This window comes from Polypterus senegalus, chromosome 1 (assembly GCF_016835505.1).
Source record: "Polypterus senegalus isolate Bchr_013 chromosome 1, ASM1683550v1, whole genome shotgun sequence".
Lineage (NCBI taxonomy): Eukaryota > Metazoa > Chordata > Cladistia > Polypteriformes > Polypteridae > Polypterus > Polypterus senegalus.
In genome coordinates, this window is record NC_053154.1 from 245,497,034 (window position 1) to 245,521,375 (window position 24,342).

The 24,342-nt window shown below is 37.8% G+C and overlaps 1 protein-coding gene across 1 annotated transcript in view; it reads right to left on the reverse strand.

Moving 5' to 3' along the window:
* The window catches only part of arid5b (AT-rich interaction domain 5B), a 133,615-nt gene that overhangs the window by 71,747 nt on the left and 37,526 nt on the right, over window positions 1-24,342 (reverse strand). Inside the window, exon 4 of the mRNA XM_039771265.1 lies at window positions 22,688-22,918. Coding sequence (XP_039627199.1) covers window positions 22,688-22,918 — 231 coding nt within the window. The remainder of the gene's footprint in view (window positions 1-22,687; window positions 22,919-24,342) is intronic.

Sequence of the window (24,342 nt, forward strand, 5' to 3'; positions counted from 1 at the left end):
GAGCAGTGAGTACTTATCACTGGACTCTAAAACCAGTCAATGATTACTTCACATATGTTTACAAGAAACATAATATATCATGCACACTGATCTCTTTCCTTGAAGTGAACTGTAAAACATTTGATATACACATTTTGTAAATGGCAGGAACAACAAGGGCAATTAATTTCAGATTCCTCTCCATTAAATTTTACACAGTGCATACAAACAAAAAAAAAAAATGTACTCGTTAAGTCAAACAAAAAATACAAAAATTGTAAATTTCATAAACTGCAAGAACATCAAAGAACATTAATTCCAGGGCCCTTTTCTATAAAACTGCAGGATTAGGGAAATGTATCCAATTTTTCATAGACGCTTACACAGCATATGCTTGTCTCTATACCTATAAAGCAAAACCTGTTAATTCTTAATGCACAATTTTCAAGCCACAAACTTGAAATTTTGAACACATGTAGTTTTAACCTAAGTTGGGTTTTGGCTAATAACTTAACTCTTGCCACCGCTCCAGGGGGCAAGTCAGGGTCAGATAAAGTGCCCAAAAAATACTACAACGTGATCTATTGACAAAAAATAAGGACCAAGCAGGTTGTAATGAATGATGAGATGGTTACCACGCTTTGCTTTCAATCCGAGTTCAATCCTCATCCTTTACATTTAACTATTTTTTTTATCAAACATTTCCTTAACTAAGTTGTGCTTCCAAGCCACTCCAAATGGATGAATCTTGTCGAGTGTTTCGAACCATGTTCTTTGCAACAGAAGGAAAAATCAAGAATACAAATAAGCTTACCAATAACAGGAGTAGTTAAGCACTAAATGCAACAAGTTTAAGGATAACAAACTTAGGAAATATTTCATTTGTAGTTATTTTTTATATTTTCCCTTTCTTTGACTGGCAATGCCGGGTGACTCAGCTAGTAACCATACAGTATAAATAAAAACATTTAGCCACAAAGTACAAGATAGTCTTTGTTGGAGAACATAGTTTACTGTGAATATCCTTTTAACAGCAGAATTTAAATGTGGTGTACACATTTGTTAAGCCACCTTCAAACCTCACTAGGCGATCTCTATTGGCAAAATGTAATACAGTCTATGCCACTTTACAGCCAAGTGAATGGGATATCTCGACAACTGCGGCTGTATAACTTGGCAGCACATGGTGCTAATCCTGTCCAGGACTGGGACAGAAGAAATCATTCTCCTCTAGGTAATCAAAGTCAAAAACAGATAGAATGGAGCCTAGGATATACAGTTTATGCCAAGTAAATATTTTGTGTAATGCACTCATTTCATTCATGAGACATGAAGCTATATATCACAAAAAAAGTATCTGCCAACAGAGTCGATTTTATATTAACTGGTTACACATTAACATAAGAATCTGAGAAATTGTTGCTTGAACAGAGAGTATATTAATCAAGCTAAAGGCAATTGCCTAAGAGAGCAATAGGCAAAAGCCACAAAGAATAAGAAAGTCATTATGCACTGGCTTGACTTGCACAAAGAAGGCAGTTAAGACTTGACATACACCATTAAAAGTACAATCCAAGCCTCCCACCCTAAAGGAATATCCAGAGTTAATTAGTCAAAAGCAAAGTAGTCCCAAATAGGCACACATCATTCAGGAAAATCCCAATGATGGCAAACCTTGTAGGCCCTGTCAACTTGGTCTTGTGACAAGGATTTAACATCCTTTATGTGGGTTTAGCCACATGGACCAGCTGGCCCCCCAAATTGCCTTCCTTCATGTTTCACAGGCATCTGTGATGATGAAATCTGTTTTTTTATACCATTATTCTCTGTCACAGAACAACTCTACCTTTTCCTCCACATGCCCTGGCTGTTCCACCTCAGGTTCTTATTTATTGTTTTCTACAGCGGTCCGTCCAATCTGTCAGTCAAACTCAACACGTTTTCGGGTCCACTCTCATGACAGTCCTTCATGGTTTATATTCAGTGGCTACTTTTGACCGCATATAACTCTTAACATAGCTTCATGGACAGCACAAACGGTCAGGCTATCACACTTCACCGCTGTAATGTCATTACTCCTTTCTTTTCACGAATGTAGTTTGGTTCCCGCAAGTCAAATAATCAATCTGTTCACAGCAAATGAAGAACAATGATGGGTGCTGAATTTAGCTGCAGGAATTGCTTATAGTCTATCTAGTTCACATAACGGCACAGCAAGTGCACTTCAACGCAACACGGAAAGCATGCACAGTGGACTCTTCTACGCAGCCAACTTCCACATCTTATCTAGATGCAATCCCTGATCATATCTCGTTCAAAGGTTACCGTGAAAAGAACATTCCAGAAAATAAATAAATTATGGGATCAGCAGACTCTGAAACTAAAAAAAGTGTTCAGAGTATTGGCTTAGCAAGACATCAAGTTTGAGAAAAGCTGAATCGCAAAGAACTGGGTTTCGAAGTTCTTCGGAGAAAATGAACCCGGACGGCAATGCATTGCTGCACGAAAGGGGGTGGAAATTTCAAATATTTATGAAGGAAACTGGATGTTTCATAAGGGGAAAGGCTATCCATTTCTGTCTGAAATGTCAGGAATGGTATGAATCCATTCACCCCCTTACTCCCGCCATGCTCTTACCTGTACATGACATGTTTTGTCCAATCACACTGCTTAACCTACAAACTGTTTACATGACCTGTGTTGGCCCGAAGCAGCAAACATCAGGCCTCTAAAAAGCCTGCGTATTTGCACCACATCACTAATGCCTCATGTCGAACACAGAGCGCTTCTCACAACATGTGCTAATTATGCCTGCAAAATCACAACCGCCTGCTAGAAGGACCCATTTCAATTAAACATTATTGCATTTCCAAGGCTTTACTGTAAACAACATTCGACATTTGTTTTGTAGTCAATAAAAAACTCGGAGACTAATTAGCTGACAGTTAATGCTTAACTGAAGAGTAATGCCTACGCCACTGAAGACAAATAAGAGCAAATACATTACTTAAGATGGTACATTACTAATAATAAACACAAGGGAGGCGGTTAACTTTCAACCGGGAACAATGAAGGCTGACATCACCTAGAAAGATCCTTGGACTTTGATTTGAATGTAACCAAAAACAGTTGGCCTAGGAGTTATTTTTAAAGAGTAAAATGCTTAAAATATTTAACTCTAAAAATGGGGTGTTTTTTTGGAGGGGGGGGTGTTCCAAGAAACACAGTATACAATTACAGCACATTATGTAAGCATTCCATAGGGCTTGAATCATTATGAAACCAAATTACAAAATGACACAATGTTTTTTTTCCTCTTCTCCTTCTTCTGTAAATGAGCTTGTGAGAGACATCTTGATAATCGTTCTTCCCATTTTAGAAATAAATGTTTGCCTGTTCTTGGGAAAGCACGATGAAATAAAACACTGTTAGCGATATTTCAATTTCTTTTTTTCCATCCCCCTCCCCCTCCTCCTCTCCCCCTTCCCCACCCCCTTTGATTTACTAAATCAGAACAATCTTTTTGTCGGTCTTGTAAAAATACATTTGTTGTGAGATGTGACCCTTTGAGGTATGCAGCCTTGATTTTACAATACTAGTGAAAGTTTCCTGGCTGCAGTGCTAGGGTGAGCTGCCAAGAGCTGAAAATTACAACGCAAACATGCTGTGTGTCAGCTGAAAAGCAAGGATGAGGCTTTATTTATCTTTTTTTTTTTTTCTTTTTTTAAGCAAACCTACGAGTCACACTGCACCGTGTAAGAAATATTTTCCCCTTGCAGACGTAATTGTAGTTGCTCCTCGCTACAAGTTTTCTAATTACCTTGTTGATGCACATTTTTTTTATTCTTTTACCCACTCTCATTTTCTCCAAATTAGTGTGATTTCGTTAAGTATGCTTTGTCGTTGAAAGACCCAGCACCACAATGCAGCAACTACTTGTTCAGCTGATCTCAACAGCTTTTAAGGCTGCAATTGGGAGGCACTTCAAAACGGAAGGCTATTATTTCTGCATGAATACTATTGTGCTATGCTAACTCACCATGGCCTGCAACTCTCTACCTAAAAAGAAGACCAGAAATGATTTCCAGGACTAAATATGAAATGTACACAAGAGGGTTTCAGTACTGTGAACAAATAAAGGTGTAATTATCAAGTAATCAGCCTTGCCTCCTTTAAGTATTTTCATACAGCAAGGAACAACATGACGCTAACAAAACACACAAAACAAACGCAAAAAATGGATACAAAAATGTTGTTCGTTTAAAAACTAATAATTTGTTTTTTCTATTGGAAATGACAGAACTTGCAAGTAAATGTGTGGGGTGGCTCACTTGATAGAACTATTGTCTCATGACTAAAGTGTTCAGTTCCCAGCCTGATTATTATTCATGAACAGTTTGTTACCCATAACTCTAATAATATGAAGGACATTCCCTGCATGGAATTTGGCATGTTCTCCCCATATCCATATGGGTTTCCTCCTGCTGCTTTGGTTCCCCCCACAGTACCCAGACATGCAGGTTAGGTGATTCTAACTTAGCCCTAGCTTGTGTGTATGTGTGTTCACCATGAGATGGACTGGCGTCCCCCGTGCAGGGGATTGTTCCTGCCTTGCACCCTAAGCTCCAGCCCCTGATAACTGTGCTCAGGATCAAAGGGGGGTATGGTATAGCATGGTATGGTATGAAGAACATGTAACTTGCTTTGTTCGGTGATTAGGGTTTATTGGACTGATTTCCTGTCCAGGGTTCTGTTTCGCAGCTAAAGTTACTGAGGACTGGCTGCCCAAACTTGCAACTCAAAATATAGAAATCAGAGGTATGTGTGACTTTAGTAGGGGTGTCAGAGTCGTTAGTGAATGTTCTCTCACAGCTAAACTGACCTGGACTCATTCCCAAGTCTAGTTATTGCCTTTGAAGAGTCTGCACCTTCTTCCCATATTTCCATTCATTTTTCACCATGTGTCACATCTCGTACGTCACCAAATGACTGTGGGTGTGTGTATGAGAAAGTCTTATGTTGGACTGGTATCTCTTCCACAACTGCTTTGCGTCTTACACATGCTGTTATTAGGTTGGAATTATGCAAACGTTGTAACTGAAAATGCAGGTTTAACAACTGGAGTGATGGATAATTTTAATAAGGTTGGGACAGCAGTTAGCGATGCTGTGTCATAGTCCCAGAAACACAGGTTTAATTATCGGCCTGGCTAATCCATCTCTCTTTGTGACGTTTGCACATACCACTCATATCTGTTTTAATCTTTTCCAAGTATTCTGGTTTCCACTTAAATCTAAACAAACATGAAACTCTCTGAAACAGTATGGTTGTATAGCTAACTAAGTTGTATGATGGGCTAGCACCCCCATCCAAAGCTGTTTCCTGTCTTCCATCTCCAAGAAGGTGGGGACAAAAAATGGATGCACAACATGTGCACTATGTGCATAGTACTATTAAGAGTGGCACACTTATTATTGCTGTTTTTCACAGATCCAGGGACCATGTTGGGATTCCCTCTGTGTTCAGACAATACTTTTCGGGTGTATGTTGGGTTTTCTCCAGATATTCCAATATCCTCCAACATAAATGTTAGATTTAATGATGACTTGTCTAATGAGGATTGGTATGTAATTGTGCACTGGCATCCCACTCAGGATTGTTTTTGCATTGTGCCTGCTGAAACTGGAGCAGCCACACACTGCACAGGTCAGATCAGGTCAGGTTGGAGAGCATGCACTGGTACAGCGCGTTGCCGCACTCACTACACGACAAAACAGGTCAGGATCCTGGCTGGCAACCCCTCAGGTAGACAGGAGATCTAGTTCCACCCTCGAGAAATGACCAGCTATCTGCCACAACCAGGTGTTATGTGGGTGTCCCCTTGGTCAGGTCCAGCTGCTCGAGTCCTCAGCAATGAGGATCCTGCAAGCCGGATCATCTTCAGGGAATCGCGCTACATGGCCGTAGTACCATAACTGAGGCTTCCTCGCAAAGCAGGTAATGCGCCTTTTTGGGACACAAAGTCAAACCAGCGGTACCCAAGGATTTTCCGAAGAGACACAGTACTATCACTGGGTAGCATCCATGTGTCGCAACCATAAAACAAAATTCTTTAAAGTTTCTTTAGAGTCCTGGTGCTTCCTGTTTTTTTTTTTTTTCCACACAAACTGAAAATGGAAGCTATGAAGATGAATGTTTTTATAGGTTATAGCTTCCTTACAGCTGCTGGGACATGGTTTCCATTCTGGCCTTTGACGTAGTCTGAATTCAGCTTCAGTGTTCTCCTCAGCTCTGTATTGATTTTCTGCAGGTCTTCTCCCACATCCCAAAGAGATTTACGTTTAGTGGTTCTCCTTATGTGAGTGAGTGTGAGTGTCTGTGAGAGTGCCACAAAATACACTGGCCTCCCATTCATGGTAAGCTTCTGCCTTTGACCTGATGCTGCTGTGGTTATTGCTTCAGTTCCACACAACTCTTAAATTAAAAAATGCAGGGTTTAAAATTGGATGATATTATTGGAATAGTACAATAAATAGTGACACTACCACACAGCCTCACGAACTTGGGTTCCGCTCCTGGCCTAGTTATTGTCTGCATAGAATGGGTTCATAAAAATGTGCTAACATAAAGCAAAATGTCATGGAAAACTACAAACATTTTCACAGTTGTTTAAATCCCAATAAAGAGAAAGATATGAAAATGACAATTGAACTCATAGTAGCAGACAAATTTAAAAAAGGGTGCTGCCAGCTCAACTCCCACCGCTCCCACTATGTTTACCTTATCACACACAGTATTTTAAGCTACCTGCTGGTCTTCATCTTGCTAACAGTTTCATAATAACAGAGGCTTGCTGCAGGCCATTCGGAAGACAGACGCTCTTTCTTCTCCCTTGGCTGAAACTGCACTCTTTTTATGGACAGTGGGAGGGTCTGGAGTATCACAGGTACTCTCATACCACGGGTTTGTTTGTAATTTGATCACCTTGGGCACTGATATCTAATTAACATCATTCGTCATCATGCAGCACCTTCCCATATTTCCCTATCCTCCTGTTTCATTTCCCTTCAGATCTGTCAGCTATAAAACCAAATGTCACCTTTGAACAATGTTTATCTTTATCAGCTCTTCACAAATCTATACGTTTAGGCCATAAAGTAATTCAATGCCTTTTTATTTTCCTTTTTGGTGGATCTAGGTTAAGGTTTATATAAAACAAATCTAGATTTAGCCGACCAGCCCCCTACCACCACCACCTTAAGTCGTGCTAATAAGAAAAAAACCTTCATGACTAATTTGATTCATTATATAAAAATGAAACATATCCTGAGCTCCTGGAGACAGCATCTTTTTTTAGACCTCAAGGAATCAGGCATTCTGCTCTCAAACACACGTGTCTTTGTTTTTTCAACTGCTTCTTAAAGAATTCTTTTTGTGATTTTCTTTTTTTTTTTTTTTACCATTAGGTCTACTGTCTTTCATTTTCCATGACCACTTTTTTCAATTCAAGGAGGCTGGGAACTTATTGTGAAAGCACTGGGTCCAAGGCAGGAAGTAACCCTGCACAAAAGTGCCAGTTCACTGTAGGGTATCCTCATGTAAACACCCACAATGGGTCATAATGGGCCAATTTAAAGTCGCCATTTAACTGACCGTCTGCAAGGCTTTGGGAGAAAAACCCACCAAAAAAAAAAAGAAAAAAAGAAAGAACGATATCCCCAGACATGGGGACAATGTGCAAATTCCACACTCCTGGACCTCTGGGGCTGTAGCACTAATTATAGTGCCACTCTATATTAAATGTCTAAAATCGTCTAATTATATTGGAATAAAGCAAGACACAGATGACCTAAGAGGGAGGCAGGAGCCACAATAGTCATTCCATTAAACGGTCATAACCTCATGTAAAGAAGCTTTATAACTGACGGTTATACAAAGCAGGATAGTATGTTAGATATAATCAAAAATATGCTTGCAATTATAAAAGTGGAACAGTGATTAGAATTCACATTTCCAGAGGACATGACTTTGATACAAAGACCAGTCATTGGAGTTTCACATTCTTCCATTCATTTTCTTTTTGGCCAAGCATGAGTGGTGGTGGTGGTGCAAGTGTGCCCAGCGGTGAGCTGGCATTCTACCTACAAGTGGTTGGAGCTTTTGAGCCACATACTCTTGTGATAAAATCTGCATGTTAGGTTCACCGGCAACTCTACGCTAGTCTAGTATGTGTAAGGGTGTGCGGATGTACACACGAGTGTAGCTCAAGGTATCGTGTCCTCAACTGTCATGGAAGCAGGTGGTTTTGAAAATGGATGGATGGATGGATGGAATTACACAGGGAACTCAAAGGCAAAGAAATACAAAGATCAACACTGGGCTGGGCGAACCATAGAAACAAAAATCTGTAATTGTCAAAAAGGGTTCATTAGACACTGGAAAAGACGCTCAGTTTATGGGAATATTTTCAAGTGTAGCTTACAATGGGCAAAAACAAAACAGTCACATGGAAATGAGTGGGGTAGCTCACTGGCACAGGGCTTCTCACTTCCAGCCTTGCCATTTCTGGGAGCTTGGTCCAATTCTCAATCCAGTCAGGGGTCTGGGCTGAGTTTGCACTTTCTGCCTATGATTTATGAGGGTCTTCTTTGAGCATTCCCATTTTGTGAAGACATGTGGGTTTAGGAAAACAGTTAATTAAGTGGTGGGTGTCATGGACGAGTGTCTTATCTTGGTTAACCAAGGTTGCCTTTCTTTTTGCCATAGCAGGCACTAACTAATACAATGGACTTTAATGTTAAGAATTTCAGTTCAGACCCATTTCAAACTCACTATGTGACCCTAAGGAGGTTTTTATTGCATCCTGAACTTTTAGGTTGTCCTGGGTAAATAAATCAGACAAATTCATAATGATTCTAATGATAACGTTGTGAATAATAATTAAAAAGAAGAGGAATAATAATATTAATAATAATAATAAGAAGAAGAAGGTAGCTTTGAGTGAATCACTTAAGCTGGTCCAACTGTAAAAATTCATAGAAGCTGTTGTAATGTACTGTGGCCTTTTAAGTCACCTTAGCGCCAACAAGCTACAAAATAATTAGAAAGCAGGTTCAAGAAAAGGAGATTAAAAAGAAAGTGAGAGTGTAAACACAAAATTATAATTTACTGTTAGTCCCATAAAACATAAGCAAGTAAAATAAGCAGCCTGTAAATGTTACAGACGTGATAAATCAGTGCAGACTCGGTTCATTTAACAATTATAAAGAGTTTTGCCTTTCCATTAAATACCATTGATGTAGCGAGAGTGTATTTAGCTTGTGAATGTCCAACATGCCGTAGATGTGAAGGTTAGGTCAACTGCCAGCTCTGAATTTGCCCCATGAGTGAGTACGCCTTGTGCTAGACTGGCATCCGAACCGCACTGGCTCTGTTCCTACGTCCGCTGCTGCCAGGATTGACTCCGGGCTCACTGACGCGGAACTGGATTAAGCGCAAGTAATGATTGATAATGATGAATGGATGGATAGTTTTAAGAACCTTTTACATCAAAATAAGGGTCTGAGGTACTTTTGCATTACTAAAACACATAAAATATAAAACAGTAATTACCTAAACAAAATATACATTTCTCAAATATTTTTTATAAAAAGGATCTAAACACATTTAAAAGTTTTGATTTGAGTCTTGATTTTAACACATCTGGGGATTAAAGCTGTCTAATGGTGCTTGGAAGAGAGATTGGAACTATTCATATTTTATTAAAACTGTGATATGAATTATTTTAACATTTTTCCGTTTTCGGTTTTAGACTAACAATACAGAATACCATGATCCAGTTACAAAATGTAATTCTATTTGATTTGTAATCTTTCACATCCACGCTGACGACTGTTCTTCCTTAATGTAACACACAATTGATCAGATGCAATAATCTTTAACATACATGGCTGCCCATGTGACAGTCTCATGATCGCAGCGGCTCATTAACACACATCACAGTCACAGCTTTGAATCGCTGCCAGTTGCAGAAGTTCTGCTGACGGAACTTTGACCTCGTAACTAATAACTTCAGACTGCATCGAAATCTCCCAGCCTTTGTACAAGCCAGCAACACCCATTCACTACAACTGAATTTCTCCATCACTTCGTTGGAGCAAAAAATAAAATAAAATAAAAGGAAAGAGCCGTTAATAACGCATCCTGCTTCCAGCACTGTTCACATTTTCCTCTTAGACATAACAATGTTTCTCTCGGCTTTCTTTTGAGAATTAACTACATAAGCGTCAAGAATTTCCCGTTTTGTATGTCAGCTATGATGCAAAGAGTTGTAATAATAGGCATTGTAATAAAAACAAAGACTAACCCACCGAGTTGCGCTCTGTTGGCAGGCTGAACGCTCACCGTCAGTTCGCTTCCACTGCGTCCAGAAAAGTTCATCAAACTGGCTCACGTGTAAAAACGAGACGCAGCCCCCGGGTCAGATTTTCCGAGGCATAAAGTAATTCAGACTCATGTTTGATACAGTAGCTGACGAAAGAAATCCGGAACAACAGCAAAAAAAAAAATTACTTGATTTTCCCGTTACAGACAATCAAGTTATGAAAATCAGGACGCTTTTACGTCAATTTAATAAAGCATCATCTGTTTTAAATATTAATGTTTTTAATTTGCTGCAGTTCTTTTTTGTGTTGTCGATATGCAGAGAAAGTCAAACCTGTTCAAAGCTGTTTTCAAAAAAGATTAAAAAATGCTCGGCTATAAAATCAAAATGAAATGGAAGATTATGCTGCGTCTGCTTTAGGTTTTCAAAAAAGTAAACTTTTGGTGAAGCTTCATTTTGTTGTCAGCCTTCCTCCCGAAGAATTTTTTAAATTCAGCTTTCATGGAGAAAACCAATGTTAGGACCCTTTCTGTTGAGCGTGGCACTGCCACCTTTCTGATTCAGCATCTTGGGGTTCAACTCAAATACCTGGAGGAGGTCCTAGTGGTGTTTGAATGTTCTTCCTGTGCTGGAGTGGGTTTTCCTCCAACATCCCCAAAAAAGAGCAGGGCAATTGTCAATTTCTAGTTGGACTCTGTGTGCATAAATGGGCTTTGTGATGAACTGCCACTCTTTCCAGGATTGTTTCCTGCCTTGCTCTCAATGCTGCAGGGATAGGCTCCAGACCCTCACATACCTTAAAGTTGCTCTGAGACTCTTATGTTAGTTATGCAATCCTAAGGCTTTCTTTCTTTCTTTCTTGTTAAAGCACATTGGATGTGGGAGCTGAACAGGCAACTGTGTGTTTTAGCATGAAGTGCCTCAGCCACTGCATCGCAATGGTGTTTGGTTAACTTTTGCACAGCATTTCCAACCAGTGGGTCAAACATCTTACAGGCTGCACACATCACTCATGATAGAACACTGGGCTAGTAACACTTTTATAAAACATTATATTTACATTGATTTATATTAATGCCCTGCAGTGGGCTGGCGCCCTGCTCAGGGTTTGTTTCCTGCCTTGCGCCCTGTGTTGGCTGGGATTGGCTCCAGCAGACCCCCGTGACCCTGTAGTTAGGATATAGCAGGCTGGATAATGGATGGATGGATGGATTTACATTAATTTATTGGTCAAATGCTTTTACCTGTAGCAACTTGTGAACTATAATACTGTGAAGACAGTTGTTTATATAGTCTTAAAATTGAACAATGGTAAGAGAGACGTCTAGCATGGATTGGAAGCTGTGAGCTTAATGTTTTCTTAGTCTTTCAGCATCTATAATTTATATAGCACCTTTCATATTTATTCATCATTCCATTCTAAAAGTTTATTAAAGTTTATCTACAAGTATAAGTGTAAAATTAATTTCATGAAAATTGTGCATGATAGTGTGCAGTGGTTAGCACTGCTGCCTCACAACCCCAAAGGGTGCAAATCCCATTGTCGCTGTCAGTGTAGAATTTGTATTTTCTCCTTGTGACTGTGTGGGTTTTGTTAGGAGTACTCCGGTTTTCTTTTAGCATCACAAAGACATACAGGTTAGGCTAATAAAAAAATTACGTGTGGCTGTGTATGAGTGTGCTGATTGATGGACCAATGCTTCAGCCATATATATACAGGGGTGAGCAAAAGTAGGTTTACAATTGTTTGTATGGAAAAAAACATGGAGGTTATGATTATTACATAGCTTTATTAACTCAATAGCATTATTAGCTTCTTTATTTACTCAAACAAATGTCACAGTAACACAGTGCACGTAGGTACAATCTCATAAGTACCTTAATTGCCAGCCTCCCTTACTCACAACTGTAAACCTACTTTTGACCATCCCTTTGTATATTATATATATTAATATATCAATTATATAGTCCGACATGTGTTCTTTGAGGAAGTCTTCAAGGCTTTGATAAGGCAAGGAATACCACCCCAAGCAGAAAGAGGGTGCCATCATTAAATCCATTGCCCTTTTCATCTAAAGCTCTTGAGATTCATCAACAAGAGGACAAGTGAACCCAGTTTCCGCTATTGCCGTGAAGCCCCATCCCTTCCCAGATGGCAATATAAGAATCCAAAAGTCCCCAGAAGTAAGCGTTCAGATTCAGACCAGACTTAAGATTGTGACAGGATAACTCCCCTACTTGACTTTCTGTTGAAAGGGTTATTAGCGATTGTTTAGCACCATTGAGTGCATTTTTGTTTTTATTATTTATTTTCATGTAATTAAACTAGGATTACTGGCTAGTGCCCAAAACTTTTTTTTTGCTGATGACTTTTGTTTTCTCAATTTGTATACACACCACACACACACACACACACACACACACACACATATATATATATATATATATATATATATATATATAAAAATAAATTAGAGTAAGAGAGTGACCCCCCCAGGGTGAGCACATTTACTGCATACTATGGTAAGGATGAACATCTGTGTAAATATATAAATATAAAAATAGACACCTATATTTAGCCATTCAAAGCACAAATCACAATGACAGACTAATTATCAATTATACTTCTTGCTCAATAGAAATGCAAAAAAAACAATTCCAAAAAATTCCAAGTTTTTTTTTTTTTTTTGTCTTTTTCAGATCTCATCTCACCACCCTGGGGCTTCTTTCATTTCAGGTCTGCTCCATTAGCCGGAGATATACAATAAATTAAAAGAAGAAGTGGAAGGCCAACCCACCAGCCTCCTTCAATATCTCCTTCCAGAGGACATCACTGCAAATCAATGTTCATAACAGGGCCATTTCTAAAGTTACTTGTACTTCATAAAAAAGATGTATTCAAGTGCTGACATGCCATGTTCTTTATTGAAAGGAAAGTAATACTTTTGAACAACAACTGTCGGCTTACTGTCTCCTGAGGATTTATTGCTAAGAAGAAGTGATTTCATCTAAAGAGCTAGCTGGGAGCATAATTAGCCCACATCAAGAAAACGCTACAATAAACTTTTGTCAGATGCAACACTTAATTCACTCGTACAAGCTAATGCATTTGCTGGTTCCGTTTACTTTTGCTTCTAGGAAAACACCAATAGAGAGCAGATGGTCAAATCTGAATAGCAAGAAGGCTTTACTCGGAGGAAGATACATTTAGCAGAATCATAAACTCTTGCCTAGACCAGCTTAATAAATAATAAGATGGTGCTATATCCCAGTAAAACAAGATTGAGAACCGTTGTGCTGCGTTAAGCAATACTCTTCGCGTCACAAGCCCTCCTACACACAAGTTTCACAATGTTTTAATTGAGTATTTTGCAAGTCACAGCTGTCTAATAAGCAAACTAGATAAAGCAAGGGGGAGAACGCAGTACGAGGTAAAATAATAGAAATTTGGTTTTAATTTTACATAATGCATGGTTAAAAGAGTTACTGGAAAATATTACACAGCTTGCTGCTGCTTCTGCTGCTGTTGCTGCTGCTTTTCTCTTCTCTTTTTAGGAGTGGGTGTACTCATAATAATTTAACTGTGTTCAAACACATAAACCAATTCTCTTTTCAATCGAGTTGCTTTCAGGAATTTTGGCACTGGCTATTGCTGCTGAATTTCTTTCTCTATTCACCGGAATATCAGGATCCAAAGAGAAGGAGTTAACACCCCAGGGAGTGTTCAAAATGTAAATGTTAAGATGCTGGTGGATTTTTTTTTTTAAATCCTTCCAAAGTAAGAGCAGCACGGTGGTCCAAAGTGATCTAGAAATTTGAGAAGACTAATTTCAAAGTTTACAGTGTACCTGATCAGGATTTATTTTTATTATTTGTGCTAGCTGACGCATTATGCTGTCTGTTTTTCAAAAGGGTATTTCAGAAAGGCCTTTTAATATGCAAAATAAATACATAAATAAATAAGACTGCAGTGCCATCTGAGATGTTGACACAGAACAGTTTCACAATGATTTCAAAGTTGCAGCTATGAGCCAATCTGTGTGTACAAAGGAGCAATATGAAATATTTGATTTTTAAAACAAACACAGGTTGAAGGCTGTTCATCTGTAAACTTCATCGTTTCTATGACTTTGCTTGAAAAACGCAGAACCATGTGCGCTGCCATTATTAAAGAATCTGAGCAAGCCTGAGACATAAACGAAGAAATTAAAAACATTTCAAGATGACTCAAATAATGTTCAAAGCCTCATCTGAGTGAACATTTTATGATCTCAGCCTCAGAAAGCCCTTTTTTTTCCCCCAGGACTGGAGCTAAAGGCAGGACTTAATGCTACGTCTCATTTCTGTGAACAATGAAAATGATCAGTCTATAGAACTCCTTAATAGTAGTAATTACATGAGGCGCACGCAGAAAATAGTGATTAGTTTAAATTCTGTTTACTTAACTGCTGGGACAAGCTATGTTCGAGCGTATTACATGCCTGTACTGTTTACACTCTGGAATGTCTACAGTGTTACACATTAAAAAATCAGAAAAGGAAAAAAAAAGAGAAGCAATCTTTCAGGAACATCTGGATATCATTAATAACCTGCATTAAGAAACCGTGGCCAAATAAGAGCAAGGACTCCAAAGGAATTTCGAAAATGTTCTTGCTTTATGTTTGCAAAATCTGAACATGACTCTTTCAAGCAAATATTATTAGATGTAAAGCATAAGATAGGAGTCATATTTAGCCTTGGTGCGTGTTGATTGTTCATCAAGAGAGATTGTTTATATGCACACATACGTATGACTTAATAACTCTATGAGATATTACTAAATGTAGTCAAAATATAACATGCCTAGCAGCAACAGGAACAGAGAGATAATACAATGGAGGAACTAAAAGGTTCAACATGAAAAACGTATTGTGTTTTTAACAAGCCAGCTTTTAGATTGTATCATATTACAATAAAAACTGGGTAAAAGGTCACAATACATTTAATAAATGTTACAGAACACGTAAGATAACAGCTGAACCAATTTGGTTGATGCGTTACAATTTTTGCCTCCTATGATGAATATTACATCCTTCCTTTCTTAGTTTATTATTTTTCAAGTGATCCTTAGGTGTTCCTTTTATCCAGGCACTTCACTTTACAGTTAGATATGTAAAATATTAAGAATCATGCTATTCCAACAACATGGCCAGAAATCATGTGTCTTACATTTTACTAAAAGAGAAATGTTTAAGATGGAAATAACTGGCTCAAGTAAAATAGTGAAGGGAGATTTCCAGTAACAGGCATATCTAGGGTTCCACTAGGTTTACAGAGGCCTCATTGTCTGTTGTTCAGTCAATATGAATTGACAAGCTTTGCTTGGCTAAATAGCATCTGATCATCCAAACCCTTCTTTGGTTTTTATGTTTGATAATCCTACCCACCTGCCAAGCAGCACTAGCTCTCAGAACACAAAAGGGGGAAATAGAGCCTAGTTTCAGGGAAGTAGAAGAGACTTACAGCTGGTCATTATGCTGAAAATGTTACACCATTTGAATTGTGGAGAGTTCCTGCACCTCACTGTGCTGTGATTGTAGATTGTGTTGTGCATTCTGCTAGATGGCAGCAGAGAACACACTGAGCATTAGAGCGGTATTACTATGATTCTTTGTTTCTTTAACATTTATATATGTATTTTGTACATATCCTGATATATAACTATTTCAAAAATATTTAACATTATGTTTTATTTTGATCTGTGTTGACATTTTTTAGTAAAACTAGAGAATAGGCTTCACCATTTTGTGCAGTTTTGCTGATGATGACGGCACCATTCTACCGGTATAAAAAAGGCGACAAACCACAGCAAGTATTTATGTTTGTGGAAAAATTCTCAAATTTGCTGTCAGTAGCTGGCTTTCTATGAAACATCTGATAGTCAGTAATGTTCATGTGTTTGTTTGACTTTTTCTTTTGATTTGTGTTTTGGGGTCAGTCATTTTGATTCTTTCAGTTTTCTGTTTTTGACCTTGCTCTGTTTAAGGCTTCACCTTTCATTTGCAATATTTCCTGTTTCTATTTTATTAAACAGACCAGTACAAGTATGGGAACTGCACAAAGTTTGACATTCAATTTTCATAAAATTAGATTATGCTAAAAGCGTTACACTATTTGAAACATGGCGAGTACCTGCACCTTATCCTTGGAAGACGATTGTGCCATCCATCCTGCTAGGTGGCAGCAGAGAGTATTAGGTGTGGACTGCAGTTTCGTTACTGTCCTGCAGTGGCATGGGGACTTCACAAGATAATTCGATCGTCATGCAATTGACTACTTTCCACTTCAATCGTCTGCACGAAAATAAAACAAAATTTTGAGTAGCTTATGTTTACTGTATATCATATTTGATTTTAATCAAATGCTTATAGAACTCCCTTTGAAATTTTACTTGGGACGTGACAGTGGCTTTTATTGGGAATGTTTATTTCCTTTAAGTGCTACACAACATCAGTTCTTACTTGTAAGGGACAAATCTGAGTTACTAGGATGACTCATCTAATATTTGCTTAATTACTTTTCAAAAATGTGCAGAACACATGGCCAACTTTACATTTGTCTTCCCTTAAGAAAGAATTGTCACTCTGTAGATTACTGAAATGGGTAGACAGACCAGAATGTGTCCTAGATGCCTGTTTCCTAAAGAGCCATCTGTCTAAAATGTGAGACACAAACCAACCCAAGGTACCATCCTCTTCCTTTATTTGCTCTTAGATGGGCAAACTGTAAGTCTTTTGACCCTCTTGCAGGCTATGGTAACTCCATTACTTTCACACTTCTATTGCACTCGCTACACCCTGTGTCTTCAGATGCAAGGTGTATAAAGCCAAATGTATTGTATTTGCCTAAACCTATACAAGCTGTCCATACCTCTGCCTATGCTTTACCATCAATGGTTGACATGGATGAACAGCTTAAATATTTAGTACTCTGCACTAAATTATTAGGATCTTCATGAAGTGCAGGTCTGCTTATGACCAAGAACACTGATACGTTTTCATGAAAATAATGTACTCATCTGCGGTGGGCTGGCACCCTGCCTGGGGTTTGTTTCCTGCCTTGCACCCTGTGTTGGTTGGGAATGGCTCCAGAAGACCCCCCGTGTCCCTGTAGTTAGGATATAGTGGGTTGGATAATGGATGGATGGATAATGTACTCATATGTAAATCATGAATACAACTGAACAACTTGGTACTGTTGGCTAAATCCAACAAAACATCAATATGCAGAGCACATTCATTGTCTTTAGCACAGTCAGCAGTTTGGGAACCAAACAGACCACATTTGCTGGTTCTGTTTGACCAATTCTTGCAAATACCAAAAGGTTACACATTTAATGAATGTTGCAGATGACATTTTTTCCATTTATTTCAAAAGAAGTATAAAGATAATTTTGACAGCCAAATGCTGGAGGATTTTTTTTCTAGTATTTGACTGTCGATCATTTCCTTTTTTTATCTCTAATTTAAAAACGGAGAAAACATGTTTAAAAACATTATGGCTGTTACACTGCAGTTATTAAAGTTATTAAAAGACAAAATAATCTGTGACTTACAGCAAATTCTGTAATTTGTTTTTAATGAAATAGACCAATAAACTGTGCCACAAGAGCAGGGACACCAAAAAAAATTTTAGGTGTCAGTGACAACACACGACCCTATCAAGAAACTCCATAGATTTTTCTCTTCAAGTGTTTGCCTTCCAGGCAGAAACAACATGTGCAAATAATGAAAGCTGGGCAGAATCCTGGAGGAAAGTGAAGGAAAAGAATTGGAGAAAATGGAGTTACTTATAATTTTGTCAACATATGGCAGTAGCGGCTTCACCCAAGCATAATGAGTAGCTGCAGTGCAGAAACAGACAGCACACATTAGACAAACCAACAATATAATAGTAATAAAAATAAATGCATACAATTTAAAAATCTTAACAAAGGAAAGGTGAGTTAAACAGACCGATTGAGCATTTTTATATTCGGAAGAAAGAACATTTGTAAACATTTGTCTAACCATTGTCTGCTGGTGTTAGAGGTTTTAAATAAGATGTTGGTGAAGTGTGCTCGAGCTTTCCACAGAAAGGGATGAATGGATGGCAAAGGGGAAGGGGGAAGCTGCATTAAAAAAATTAATACAATAAAGAAAAGAATATCTTCAATGATAAGATGTACGTACAAAAAAACAAGTAACCAATTTAAAATGTAGTCAATGAAGGATAGCAGAAAAATACTAAAAGAACCCTCAGGATTATAATAACTGAACACAGAAAGCACTTGTGTTATTTCCTGTGTTCAGCTTTTAAGCACAGTTCACCAATATACAGTATATATAATAAATAGATCATATAATGAGTAAAATGTACTGTATATCAGAAAAACACACACACGTACACACAGTTTTAGATGCAATATACTTTCTATATACAATACACACATGAAAAAAATAACAAAACCTGGCTAAATTGATTTTGTGCAGTAAGTAAAACTGACAGCTTTACTGAATATAGTATAGGACAATCCATCAATCATGTCATATTCATTCTTTTGCTGGGAAGGCAAGCTCTGAAAAATATTTCAAATAACCTTTTAAGGACACCCTAATGAGTAACACAGTCATTCACTTCTTCCAATAAACTCCATCTCTTCATTAATTTTCTGAACCGTCTTAATCCAATTCAGGGCTGCGTCAAGCATTGGGCTTACAGTAGACACCTACACCGGACAGGGCGCCAATCTACTAATAAATGTAACTCCCAATCATTCTATGAAATTTAGGATTTCTTATGTCTGATTAAGAAAATGAAAGCTACCCTGGGATACCACATGTGGTTATTCTTAATAACCACGACTTCAGTGCTTTAGCCTCAGGGCTAATAAAGAAAGGAATGACAAAAGCAGGCAGGACTTCACTAATTCATTTCATTAAATATTTTAGCAATAGTGGGGGTGCAAAAACAGAATAATGAACAGAGACAGTGGAAATAAACAAGGCAGTCCTGCATATTACACTAGCACTATGCTTTGTTTAAATAATTCAAGAGAGGATAGCATAAGATAGAATGCCATTCCTTGTCAGAAAATACAAAACAATCTCCTGGTATTTATCCACATCCTCTTACTTTTCACTCGTTTTTCATATTAATTCTTTATTTGAACATGCTTCCATGTAGCCTCTATACCACCGTCATAAAGGCTCCAAAACATGTCGCTTCACTACAAAAAGCATGTCACTACTACAAATATAATTCAATGCTAGGCATTTTTTTCAATTAGTTTTAACAACTTCACCTTTACTGCTTAAACTGTGCCCATATATACATTTTATTTATACTTCAAACTTCAAGCATCCCTTTGCAAAGACAAAAAAATTGAATAGATAGATAGATAGATAGATAGATAGATAGATAGATAGATAGATAGATAGATAGATAGATAGATAGATAGATAGATAGATAGATAGATAGATAGATAGATAGATAGATAGATAGATAGATAGATAGAAAGAAAAAGCCTATTGGGGCTTATTACTGTTCAGATAGGTCAAGTTCACAGTAATCATAACAGCCTCAGGATTAGATGCAAATGGTCAGTAGATGGTCCTGTCCTCTGTGTCTTGCAATAATACATAGCCAGAGGTTCCCCACAGGCCATGTAAAGCAAATACAAAGTGAATTGTAAAACACATTTCAATGATGGGGTGGTACAGTGGCAATGCCGCTGCCTCACAACAAGGAGGCTTGGGTTTACCTCGCAGGTCCTCCATGAATGGAGTTTGCATGTTTTCCATGTGTCCATGTGGGTTTCCACTCACAGTGCTAAACTGTCTCTAGTGTGTGTCTGTGTGTTCCTCCTGCAATGGACTGGTATCCTGTCTAGGAACTGTTCCTGTCTTGTGCCCAAAGCCTGATGGGATAGGCTCCAGCTTCCCTGTGACTGGGCTCTGGATAAAATGGGTTTAGAAAACAGATCATACCAATGGCCCAAGTGATTATATAAAACTAAGCTTTGGAGTCTGCAAAGGAAGAAGAGGGGAAGAAGTAGAGAAGAAAAAATGCAGAGATGCTATATAGGAGAAATTGGAAAGCCACTTGAAATTATGGAAAACAATGCATTAAATATGTTAAAGATTATGAGATTCTTGTGGGAGTATTTCACCACATTGTCTTGAATGCGTATAAACAGCAATCCTGTGGCTCTGAAAATACTGGTTTTGGCATTGGCTGTACCAGGAAATTATGTATTATTTTCTCGTATAACTATATTTTTGCTTATCTCAGTGCAATAATGTCTAATCACGTCATTAAAGATTATAAAATTATAATTTTACAGCAGACACAATTAACATTGTCTAATCCTGTCATATAGAATCTTTAAACATCTACATCAGTCTCATGAAGACATGTTACAGCAATGGAAAGTGGCAAGTGATGCCACCAATAAATTGTGGGAGATGAGCCACAAGTCTGCTAGTCTCTACCTGTTGCATTGGCAATGGGTCCTTCACAAACTACGAAAGGAGGGAAGCCAAAACATATTAGCTTTAATGTGAAGAATCAAATCAATGATTGACTTTAATACCAATGACTGGGGCTTCTCAAAGACAATATGAGCAGACAGGCTCTTTAGACAAAACAAAATCAAACCCATTATCAGGAATTACTGGTCACTCAGAGATTTCTAGTCTCATCAGATATTAAACAGTAAGCAGAAGCCACGTTAATTGATTATTCCTCTTAAACCTGTGACAGATAAAGGGTTTTGCTCAAGCTCAGTGAGGCTGTGTACTGCTACCTTGACATCTGCCTGGTTTTTGCTACCATCAGCAAAACAGGGAATCTCACTTGTTCACAATATTTCATTTCAAAAGCAGGTTAACCTTTTTAATACAGTACAAAACTCAAGTTGTTTATACAAGTTAGGCGAGCAGTAGAGGAAAATAATACAAAAAAGATGCTTCTTTTCTGTATTTCTGATCTCTAGTAAAATATAATTATGATCGGCTTTGTCGTTTTTATTAGTCACACGATATTAAAGATGAGAAAGATATGCCTTATGTACTTTGAGGTTCATAAAACCATTCCAGTTTAAAAAAAAACAGTTTCAAGTAGTGCTTAACATTTGAAATTAGTGTTTATTGGACGTTTCATTAATCTCTAGTAAAATATAATTACTACCAACTTTGTCATTTTTATTTGTCTCACGATATTAAAGATGAGAAAGACATGCCTAGTGTTCTTTAAGGTTCATAAAACCGTTTCAGTTTTTTTTAAAAAAAAAAAACAGTTTCAAGTGGTGTTTAACATTTGAAATTAGTGTTTATTGGCCATTTCATTACTTACACTGCATAAAATTCTGAGCTAAAATGAACACTTTGCAGGGTTAGCTGTCGCCTCGCTATTTATTACTTTAAATGCAATCAGTGAATTTTCATCACATTAGTGTCAATGACAATTTGTGCAGAAACTGTCTCTCCCCTAATGCATTCCAACTAAGATATGTACAGTACTTATTCATTCAGAATAACATAAAGTACATTTTTTAATTCAACTCTCTGAAAAAACTGGTTCTTTGACATTTTTCTTCTTACTCTCATTACAGCTCTCTTTATTTGGGCCAGCATGGAGCGCCGTGAGTGACAAGCTTTGTGTGGCTTAATTCCATTTACGATACGCACATACTGACTGAAATCACTCCTAACACTTTTTTTTTTTTTTTTTACATTTCCTAAAACAGTATAATGCCTGTGATGGTAGGCTTAAACGACTTCACTTGGAGAATAACTGCAAAAACACAGCCAAAGTAAAGAATATGGTCTATCTTGTGTAGCAGAGCTCCCTGCCACAATGTAAGAATTCCTATTTTCTGTTGACAGACTGAGTGCTTGAGAAAAAAAAGTTACTAAGAAACCAAAAAAAAAAAAATTCTTAATTAGAAAAAAAATATGTAACTAGAATGCAACTTTGCTAAACGTACAGTTAGCACTATAATGGACAAAAATAAATTGTTAAATTAAGAAAATGGCAAAGATTACATAGTGACTAGCATATAAGCTAACAAAAGAACTTTAATTCAATTTAATACAGTGATCCAAAATTCACCAAATTATTAAGTAATCTTAGGAACCGTATATATCATTAACACTGTAGAAGTTCAACAACGCTCACATAACTCACATGCACAGTTACAATTTTGAACTTTGAGTTTCAAGTGCATTTCCTCAGCTATCAGAGCTCCATGCTTCTTTCAGACAGGTGCCAACATTCACAAGCCAGACACAAAGATAAACTTACCAAACTCATCGCAGATACTCTCGTTCTCAATAAGAGTGGGATGATCAAATGTATCACGGCAGTAAAGAATCTGAGTGTTGCTGTTTAAGGCTGCGATCCCTCCCAAAGCGAGCACCATCTGGTCACTCAACAGAGATGATGGGGTTTCCTGAAGTCGTGCAATCATGGAGCGGTAACGGCAATACTGGGGATAACTCAGAATAAGCACTTTCTTTTCTTCATCATCCTCACCTAGAAGAAAAGAAAAGGAAAAAGAGGGGGGAGGGAGTTATCCACCCTGTAATTTTCAGCCTAAAACGGCACTAAAATTCCAACAAGAATATCTAATTAAAACATTTCTGTGTTTTTTTTTCTTTCTTTCAGTAATCCAAAAGTTACCTAAAAAGACAATAAATATAAATGAGTATTATGCCAAAACAAGAGTGAGTCAAAAAAATTCCAGAGGCTTGCAATGCCTGTGACTGAACAGTTAGGATTGCATGACAAAAGAAGAGTGCAAAGTAGCTGGCAACACAAATGTCCAATACTTGTCATTAGAGGTTTAGTGAAATGTTTCCCTTGCAATAAAAGTATATATTTGGAATAAAGAAGAAGTTACTTTTATATACACAGCCGTAGTATTGTCATTAAATCTGCCTGAGAACAAAAACAAACTTGCCAAGTTTCACAATGGAAGCGTTCACAGTTAATGACTGCGAGAAAGTGGCTTAAATGAATGTATTGACGGTCGCTCCGCTCTCATGAATGGCTGGTTATGACTCATTTTCTGTTTTTCCATACAAATCCTTTTCAGCCCCAATCAGGTTTAAAAATTTGTGTGTATTGCACTCTGGTGTTTGTGTTCACAAGTGGTGATGGAGGTGAGAGTGCTGGGTCTGCATGTATTCCAAACAATGCACAAGAAAATAAATGTCATCAGTCAGATGGGGGCTGCGCAGACGATCAATTCACTATGCAATTTCGACACATTTGAAGAATTCTTTTATTGTGGCATTTTCTTTATTGCAACTTAACTGGTCTAACTTTTGAAGAATTTAAATAAGTGTGCATTGCAGGGATAATGTGCTATTAACTGAAAATGCGCATTGTGTTTGTTTAGTGAGGCAAAAAAAACTAAAAATCATATCAACTGTGAAATGTTCACAGGCTTTGCATACAAGAAAGAATTCATATATCATTCCATTTTAAACTCAGTCTAATTCAGGGTCATGCGTGCTGATGAGTGGAAAGGTAAAAGAAATCTGGTATTACAGCACTCATTCTCATTCCAAAGACAAATATGTTATGGTAAAATGGTGACTCTGAATGGGACTGGTGGGAATGAGTGTAGGTGTGCAAGAGGGAGTGGGCTCTGTGATGGATGGCTGCCCTATCCAGGACTGGTAGTGCACAAATACCCCAAGAAGATCCACAAACAGAAGACAAAGGTTCAACAAAAAGATGAAGAAACACATTAAGGAGGTATAGAGCAAGTGGAATATATGCACTGAAAGCAAAAAGGTTGAATTCCAGCCAAGAAGTGAACACAGTTCTGCTCTAATGAGATTTGCCACAATACTGCAGTGAGCTCAGTGTCTAGGTGGTGTAGCTTGGGCCCTTGACCATTTAGGATGTTCTGTCTTCAAAAGCGCACTATAGCATAGTGTGTGGAATGA